The following is a 9,523-nucleotide window of genomic DNA, read 5'->3' on the forward strand; positions in this document are numbered from 1 at the left end:
CAGCCCTGGCCTCTCCCTCTTCCAGGAGGCTGACATTTGTAACAGGGCAAGACCAGCCCAAACATACAGCCCCAGTTAACTGGGAAGCTGCCCAGGAGTGAGGCTCCCAGGCGGCCCGTGGGACCTGCTGCAATACTGCATTGAGGCATTCGGCTCACAGAAGAGCATTCCAGAGCCAACACAATGGATCCAAGAACCAGGCTCGTGGGGCTCTCAGTGATAACCTCCCACGTCCGTCCGGGGAAGAGGGTGGACTCACCCAAGGTCAGAGGATGGCAAGGCAGCAGGAGGAAGCCTCCGGCTGTGAGCTCAGCTCTGCTCGAGGGAGACACCTGAGCTGGAACCCTATTTCCATCACTTCCCAGCTGTGTGGCCCCGGATAGATCATGGAACCTCTCTGCTCATTTTCTTACCTTTAATGTAATTTAATCATCACCACGACACGATGAAGGAATGCTGATTGTGCTCATTTTAGGAGAAGGCAGAGCTGGGCCTGGGAATCAGGGATCCAGTTCCCAATCACACACTCTCTCCAACTCAAGGGAGAGGCCCCTAGGGTCTCCATAATGTGACCCTTCCTGGGAAGGCCCTGAGTTCAATACCTGCCCCCTCTGTGGGCATCTCACCTTTGCCCCCACAGCAAGGAAGGCAGAGGACCCATCTGAGAAAGGCAACAGATCACAGGCACCAGAGGAAAGCAAAGCTTTAGGGCCCCAGAGAGTCCCTGTGGCCCACTGCGGAGGGATCTGCAAAAGGCACGGCCCATCCCAGATGCCAATCCCAGACTCCGAGCTGTTTGCATTTGACACGGTGCCACTATTAACAGGCACCAGAGTCCCCCGGGGAGAGCTGGCTGGCAACTTGGGGAAGCTGCAGCTAAACATACTCCCCAGGAATAGATGTTCCAAGTGCTCCTGGAGGGAAAGGAGTAAGCACCTGGGGAGGAAGGCGAGGTTTGCCTCCTGGGGGTGCTGACAAGCTGGGGACATGGGCGGAGAGGAGAGATTTCCCTGCTGGATTCTCAATAGGATCTGTTGAATACATGGCTCCTTGGCCCACCCCAGACTGGCCCAAGCAGTCTCCTTGGGCACGGGTCCTGGAGCCTCCACCGTTACCAGGCTCCTCATGGACGCCGAAGCGCCCCGCAGTTCCAGAAGAACCATCCCCTGAGGCCAGGCTTCCTGCACTCGGCCAGCAGTCACCGAGCACCCATACATCATTCACTCACTCACCTGCTCCTTCAGTCCCTCAGCAAATACTTTGGGCAATCAAGAGAGGGTGACTGGGATAGAGGTTCCTTCAGGAGCAGACAGGCTGGACAGATCAAAAACGATGACTACACTGCATGTTTTCATAAGGGGCTCTGGACCCCTGAGGAGAGACCGCTACCCCAGGCTGCCCCAGCAGGGGTGAGTCAGGTTTAGCGGCAAGATGGCAGGGAAGAAGGGTGTCAGAGGCAAGGGAGCAGCATGTGTGGAGGTCCAGAGGCTCACAGAACACACAGACAGGGGCAGGGAGGGAGAAGCAGAAAGAAAGACAGGACCATGCCTTCCTGGAAAGGCCTCTGGTCTAAATGGGCAGAGAAAGCCAGGGGCTCAGGGGAACTAAAGCAGGGTGAGAGACCCCTGGGGGCTAGAGTGACCAAAGAATACTTCCTGGAAGCGGCAAAGAATATTGCCTAGAAGGATGCAGAGGATTTGTGTTCTCTCCTCGGGGAGGAAGTAGGTGGGCACCCCCAATGATTGATTCAGATTCCAAAGAGTCAGGGAGTGGGATACAAAGAGCAGCCTGTGCCATGAGGCCAACCACCTATCCTCCACCTTCCAGACAGAGACAATATAAGCATCCCTCCCTACCTCCGCCACAGGGAGGCCAAGAAGAATGGATCCCTACTCTAAGCCAGGCACTGCCACACTCACTGAGCGCTTTCTGTACCAGGCCTGGTACTCAGGGTCTCACCCACAGTGACTCATCCAACCCTCAGAATGCCCACCCCCATAGAGTTAACATTATGCCTTTACAGGCCAAGAATTCTAGGCACAGAGGTCAAGTGACTTGCCCAAGGCCAGAGACCTGAACCAGGCAGTGTAGCTCCAAAGCCAAAGCCCTACACGTTGCTCCACAGTGTCTCAATTTGGTGAGATTGGGGAGTCCTTATGCCAATGGGGCTTCGGCAGGGGTGGGGTGAAGGTTCCTCTTCAAGGTCACCAAATGACCTTGTGGGCTCACCGAGGAAGTTCAGTCTTAGAGCAATGGCCACTCCCCTCTGTGCAGACATCTGGGCCCCCATGGCAGCCTCGCAGGAGGGGTGGAGGGGCGGTGTGGAAAGCAGGGTCTTTCTCCTGCCTCAGCGCTGGGTCAGAGACTCACAGGCTCAAACACCAGCTCCACAACCACACGCCGTGCATCCTTGGGCCATCCTTGGGCAAATACCTGTACCTCTGTGAGCTTCCACTCCCTCACTGGCTCCCATCTGTCTGTAATTGTGAGTATTTAACAAGACATACAGGTAAAGGGCTTATGAGTCCAATGCCTAGCAGAATAAGTGCTAAATAAATGGTAGCTGCTATTAATTATTATTGACATTACCATCTTATCATCTACATCATCATCTTTCTTGTTAGTGTCATTTCATACTGTGGCTTTTATCATCTAGGAAATCTGAAGACCATTCAGCATCTGAAGCTCAGAATTCTCCCAAAACCAAAGAGAAGGAAGAAATGGGCCTGCTTTTCCCCTTCCCTCTCCTATCTATACTCAGCAGAGGGCAGCAAACAGGAACCATCCAAAGATAAGAGAGAGGAGAGAGACACATGGAGAGAAAGCTACACACTCATAAATACACACCCACCCACCACAGCAAGTGGAATTGTTTAGCTTCCTCTAGCTTCCAAAGTATGAACACTCCGCCTCCTCCAGCTAAGAAGGGCCAGGCAGAAAAAAAGTCGAAGCTGAAGAGACAGAAGTTCTTTTTCAGCTTGAGACAAATTTTCAATGAACTGCCTTTGAATGGGGGGTATGGGAGTGGGGGAGAGGGACAGCTCTCAGAACACCTGTGAGGGGAAAGGAAGGCGGCAGCAGAACTCATAAGATCAAATAAAAGCAGCTTTTAACTGCTCCTTATCTTAACCCTCCACTTACCCTGTGCTGGAAGCATTTGCGCCCGGGCTTTCCCCAGGAGGTCACTGAGGCCCACAGAGTGAATCATCTCAGCCAGGGGGTGGCAGAGCTGGGATGAGAATACGGACCTCCAGACTGCAGGTTCAGTAACTAAAACTGAGTCCAAGATGGCAGAGAGGTTTTATCTCAAGGCCCGGGTCTGATGCCCCACAGTGACTGCCCGGGACACTGTGTCAGCAGGATTCTGGAGTGGACATTTGTTGGCTTCATCCCTAGATTTCATTTCCCCTCCTCCCCATGACAGCATCCAGATTTTTCTCCTGGAAACTGCTCTTCCTATGATTTGGGTGGCCTGACCTCACCCCTAGCTGCAGGGTGGGTTAGGTCAATCAGCACAGCTCATCCTGCTGACAAGTGTGAATGGTTAGATCCACATTGGGCCAATAACACCTAAGGAGCCTTGCTACAGTTTAGAGGAAACAAGTTTCCACTCTCTTATAAAGAAGCTACCAGAAGAAGCAGACTCTCTCCTGTAGGATCTGGGTGTGGATACGAGGTGAGAAAGAGCTACAACCATTTCTTGTTACCCTGGGGGCTCAGTCTACGATGTGAACCTCTAGATCATACCACACCTGAAGTTACAGGAGTTAATATATTCCCTTACTCAGTTCAGCCTACGTGGCTTAATTCCTTCCGTTAACTGCAACTGAGAGAATCTGAGGTGGCTCTTAGACTCAGATTGGCTCTGTCTGCCACGGGGAGCAGTAATGGTGCCACATGCTATGCATCCTTTTAATTCCTCTATTGCCCTGCTGGATCCCATTGCCACCTTAAAATTTAATACATTTCACTTGCTTTAAAACTGTAAAAATTCGGAAAGAAAATTTACAAAAATAGATCTGCAAAAAAGCCCGGTAAGTTCCAGCAGATAATCGGTCTCAATACGTACTGGCCTCCAAAACTGAGAGTGATAATCTTGGCTCATGAGGGATATAATCATAGAGAAGGATCAAATATTAGGATGTGAAGGGAAAAAGCATGCATGGTGAAACAGAGCAAGAACCTGGAGAAGAACTGGGCTCTGGTCTGCCTCCCTCCCGCTGAGAACTGATTTCCCCTCTCCTGGGCCTCAGTTTCCGTATCTACTACATGAGGGGCTTGGACTAGATAACTTTTGTAGCACCGTTCCTGCTCTGACACGCATAGCTCCTGTAGCAAACACGCTCTGACTGTCTTCCAAGTGCCAAGGCTTAAGCTATGTGCTAGAAGAGGATGCGGTTTCTACTCTAAGACATTTCTGGGAGGAGAGGCCACGATGCACTCCTTAGCCACAGGAACTCAGGCACGTATAGGCTACCTCCTTTCTTGGGCATGAGGACAATGGCTCTCTGAGAAGCAGGAATCAAATTATTTAAGACTTCCTGGGGGCATCGGGGGCATCAGCTCTTCCCTTGCTGGCTCTGACACATACATGACATACAGTCAGATGTATGCACAATACAGAGCCCACTGCAAACACCTTGTGAGCATTTAGCTGCCACGGGACACATTTCTGGCTGCCAAGTTTGCCTCAGAGTGTCTTTTACTGATGAGATCCTGATGCCATCTCTGTGTAAGAGCTGACTGCGGACTAGGTACAATTAGCAAGCAAGATGGTTATCCTTTAAATGGGCCTTTGCTTTTACATTCCTGATTCCATTCTTTGTTATCACGTCACTGGAACCAACAGATTAAAGGCTGAACACAGCCTGAGAGGAGGCATTAGAATATAAACATATCCCTAAGCAGTGGTCTCATCACAAGGTAGATATGGCGGCCTGTTTAAACACACTTCTGCTATCCAGGCCTTTCCAACATGAGCTTCCAAACCCACAGACCCCAGGATGCTGGAGTTGGGAAAGTCCTAACAAAGTATCTCTCCCTTACACTGAAATAAGATTCAACATGCCATTAACTCCACTTGAGTAGCAGTGTTGAGAAACAGTCAGAGGCCAAGTTTGGGCTTCGAGGGAAAGTGACTGATTAGCAGCGTCTGCCCTGGCCAGGGGAGGGGAAGCACTCTTCTGACACACATTTACCTTGCTCCTTCTGAATCTAAGCTCTCACTTCACAGGTGGAGAATCTAAGGCCCAGAGGGGTTAAACCACTTTCCTGAGGTCACACAGTGCGTTCAGGGCAAGAGAGTAATAAACTAAAACCCAGGCCTCTGTTCCCAGACCTTTATCAGTTGGGCTCCCTAGGAAACTGCAAGCCTAGGATGAAAAAAGAATGCAGGAAGTCAGATTTGCTCAGGTAAATCAACAACCCTTCCCCAGTGGCATCAGATTTCAGTTGGGCAAAGCAGACAGAGAAGTGATTAGCGATCTAAAGTATCCTAACCCCTCTGTAGAAAATTAAACAAATCATTCCATGGCTACCTTTCTGTGGTACTCAACTTTCTGATGGGTCAGGCTCTGCCACCAGGAATAATAAAAAAATGGGGCGGAGGGAGGGAAGTATTGATTTCTGGATGTTCTAAGAATAAAGTTCAGCTCTGAAACAATGAGAAAAACTCTTGATATTTGAAAATTAAAGTCGTTGGTATTCCATTATCCCACCAATTTCTATTGCATGCTTGCGATTATCCAATGAAGTCATTTTCACAAGAGATTATGGCTCAGAAATGGGGAGGCGCTGCATCACATTTCCTTAACACGGGTTTTTAATAGCCAGTTCCCAAGCCTGGAATACGAAACAGATCAGAGAATTAAACCAAGCTGTTAAGCAGACTGGGACTAGAAATGAGAGGCAACCCCCAAATTAACAAGAAGGTGGCTTCAAGACTGGCTTTTCTTGCTTGGTTTTGCTACTTTCCAAGAAACCAGCTGTCCGACCAGATGAATGCTCAAATCCTTGAAGCTTTATGTGTCCTTTACGAATCAGCCGCCCTACCCAGCTCCAGTAGTACACTAAGCATAAACTAGCATAAGTTACACAGACTTATGTTCTGGCACATGATAAACCCTCTGAATTTAAAATCCTGTATTCCTTAATCCAGTGGAGAAATCAAGGAGTTAAAGGACTAAAACAGTGAGTATGTTACCAGCAAGGAAACTTCTCTCAAATCCACAAGGAATATAGTTTTCATTTGGATAAAATCCTGTTGTCCGACTTCCCTCCAGAGCCTCTGCAGTTATTTCTACTCGAAAGATCAATGAGGTGCTCTGGGATATTCTCAACAATTACAGGAGTGACAAGCTGAGCTCAGAACTGGTCAGCCCTGTCGAAAGAAGCTCTGTGTGCTTGAGATGCCAGATTCCCCAGATAGCAGCCTGATGTGGTACGTGCACGTTCCAGCGCTCTGGGATGAGGGATGGAACACCAGCACTCTGAGAAGTCAGCCTCCTCCCTTGAGGCCAGCTGACATTCAAAAGGACTCGAGGCGAAGCCTAGTGCTATGCATCTGCAGGAGAGTGAAACAAAAAGGGGCTGTGTGGAAATTTGGCAGGGTGTTCCTGAAAGGCAGCAGATGAATGCTGAATCCTATGGCACCTAGAAGAGCTGATCGTTGGGGAAATAGCTCCATTCTACTGCTCCCAGGAGGCTAAGATATTTTCTTTAAAGCAAGGATCATCAGTTGGCACCCCCTACCACCACCACCAAACCCTTTTACCACTTCTTTCTCCTCTTCCCCTTCACGATATTCCAGAGAAAATGAAATGAACAAGAACTAGACCTTCCCAGATGAGCCTCTCTGTCCATTTCAGTTAAGGGCTCCGAGCAGCGCCCAGCTGTTGCTCCCCTCTCTCTCTGCCCAAAAGGCTGCCTTACTCCATCAATCCCCTCTTGTGCAAGTGACTAATTTACTTTGAAAGCTCAGGCTAAACTGGCAGTTAACCTTGACCTTCTCTCTACACATCTGGGTCTATAGAAAATGAAAATCAGGATTTCTCTGGCATCCACAGCAAATGAAATACGAGGGCTTTTTCCAGGCAGAGGCAGAATGTCAGGAGCTATTTCAGAACTGGCTACAGCTATTCCAAAGGAGAGTCTGCACTTGGGCAGGACAATGCCCCCTTGATCTGGGGCTGTGTCCAGTAAGGAGTCCTCACAGCTAGGGATGCTACAAGGGGCTCCTGCCTCAGGAAAGGAAAAAGAAGTGGCCATTGTCCTCCACATTGGTTCACTGACGGTATCACAGAAAGCTGGAGCTGGACCAGTAAACACATTTTACAGATGGAGAAAGGGAGGCTCAGAGAGGGAGATGGGAGGTGATCAAGGACACACACAGCAAGTTAATAGTAAAGCTGAGGACAGAACCCTGAACTCCTGACCCTGATGCTAGTACAGGGTGGGAACAGATTTCAAGAAGGAAAACCCCATATAGATACAGAATTTAAGAGAGAGGTGTCGAAGTCAGCTGTCAGGGTTTGAACCAGGGGTTTAGGAAAGGAGTTGGGGCCTTACTTTCCAAACAGTAGATCTACCTAAAGAATTAACCAGGTCGTCCAGGATGGTTTACAACAATTACCAGAATGACAGGCTGCCTTCAAACTGGTCAGCCCTGTCGCAAAGAGCCCTCTGTACTCAAGACAGCAGCCTGATCCTGGGAAGAGAAAGGAAAACCATCCAAAGTCAGCCTCTTCCCTTATCCGGCCAACCATCAGTCAAGTTCAACCCTGATGCACAACTTACCCACTTTCCACGGGACCGAGCAAATCCCACAAGAGAACCTGAAATGTCCCACTGTGTGAAACAGTTCATGCATATATAGCCTCACTGGCACCTAGGAGCTAGGACAGTAGGAGTGATGTGACAGAGCTTTTGCTAGCAGTCTACATGTACTCCTCTCTCTCTCTCTCTCTCAAACACACACACACACACAAACGTACATAGGTGAGTTCAGAGAAGGCAAAAATAATCAAGATTTCAGTCTTGGCTGCAAGGAACACAACACCTAATCAGCCTGGACAAGTTCAGAAGGGGCCATGGGTACTCTGAGAAGCACTGGGCACTGGGCACAAATAGCCTCTGGGGAATTTGAGGGTTCTCCCACCACAGCCCCCACTTCTGGATTCCCAGAAAGTCAAAGGCAGCAGGCCCCTCAAAGACCAGAGCTCCACCACCATCTCCCAGGGCCTGAAGCTCCAAGGAGAGCGTGATCCTTGCATCCGCCGAGGAATCCACAGGATCTGGGAAAGAAAGACGGCTGGAAAAGAAGGAGGGTGGAGAGGAAGAAGGCCCAGGTGTCTCTCTGAGCAGATGGGTAAACAAGAAAAGGAGCTGACCTGAGTAGGAAACATCGCGATCAGCAGGTGGGGGAAAAAGCGGAAAAGACCTGGACACCAAATAGAAGGACCAACATCTCCAGAAAAAGTCATCCTGGGATACAGGGCTGTAGGATCCTCCAAAAGAGAGGGATGCTGGAAGATGTGAGGGGACACCACACAGGGACAGAAAAGAGGATGGTAACCTGTGGTAAGAAACAGACCATCACACTGGGCATCAGTTGGTTCGGTTTCTGAATAGCGTAGGACAAGTCCTATCCTTCCCTGAGCCTCAATTTTCCCACCTAAAACAATGGGAAGAACCGAGGAGTCTCTGGACCTGACTCTGACGAGGCAGACAGGGGCCGATGAAGGAAGGAACCGAAGGCCAGATGTGAATTCAGGAAGAGCGTGTTTCCAACTGCATGGCAACTGGGGGACTCACCTGTCCGGCCGCCAGGGCCACCGCTGCTCCGGATCCCCCGGGTGTGCCGTCGGGCTGCCGCTCGCGGTACAGCGCCCAGAGCCCCACGTTGGGCAGAAGGACCAGGGCCGCCAGCACCAGCGCCACCGCCTGCAGAAGCCGCTTCTCCTTCCGCCTCATCGGGGCCGGTCAGCCCCGCCGCGCCCCGCCGGCCCCGCCGCGCCGCCCCCAGCTCCGCGCGTCCGCCCGTCCGCCCGGCGGCGGCAGTACCTCAGCGAAGAGAAGCGACCGCGGCGCCGGCCCCGCTCCAACTCCGCGGCACTTCCGCCGTTTGCAGGCCGGGGAGCCGGACTCCGCCACCGCGCCGCAACCGCGGGGGGGTGGCGCCTCCAACACCGCCGCCCCCTAGTCCTGCCGAGCCGCGCGTCCCAACCCGCCTCCTCGGGGTCGGCTGCCGAGAGCCATACGCCGCGAGCCGCGGCCTTCTCGCTGCTCTTTCTGCTCCGCCTGGACGCGGCGAGGGCCCAGTGCAGACCGCTCCCCCCTCTCGGGCCGCGATGGTGCGGCCCGCTCCTCCGCTGCTCCCCCGCCCGCGGGAGCTTTGCGAAAGTCGGGGAGTTGGCAAGTTGGGCGCTAACTGGTGTGGGCTGGGACGCGCTCCCAGGGACCCCCAAAGTCCCGCCCGGCCACTTCGGCTCCGGACTCCAGCCGAGAGTTTTCGGGCTCCCCAGGG

The 9,523-nt window shown here is 51.6% G+C and overlaps 1 protein-coding gene across 5 annotated transcripts in view; it reads right to left on the reverse strand.

Annotated features, from left to right (window-relative positions):
- GALNT10 (polypeptide N-acetylgalactosaminyltransferase 10) overlaps positions 1-9,102 on the reverse strand; it is a 227,358-nt gene extending 218,256 nt beyond the window's left edge. For 2 of the 5 annotated variants that reach the window (XR_004349224.1, XM_032626928.1), the window contains exon 1: positions 8,812-9,102. Coding sequence is in view for 2 of the 5 variants with exons in the window: in XM_032626928.1 (XP_032482819.1) it covers positions 8,812-8,970 (159 nt within the window). In the remaining 3 variants the exon portion in view is untranslated. The remainder of the gene's footprint in view (positions 1-8,811) is intronic. The other 3 variants (XM_032626929.1, XM_032626930.1, XM_032626931.1) reach the window with 3 other exon arrangements.
- Positions 9,103-9,523: the final 421 nt, after the last annotated feature.

Source organism: Phocoena sinus, chromosome 3, assembly GCF_008692025.1.
Source record: "Phocoena sinus isolate mPhoSin1 chromosome 3, mPhoSin1.pri, whole genome shotgun sequence".
NCBI classification, from domain to species: Eukaryota; Metazoa; Chordata; class Mammalia; order Artiodactyla; family Phocoenidae; genus Phocoena; species Phocoena sinus.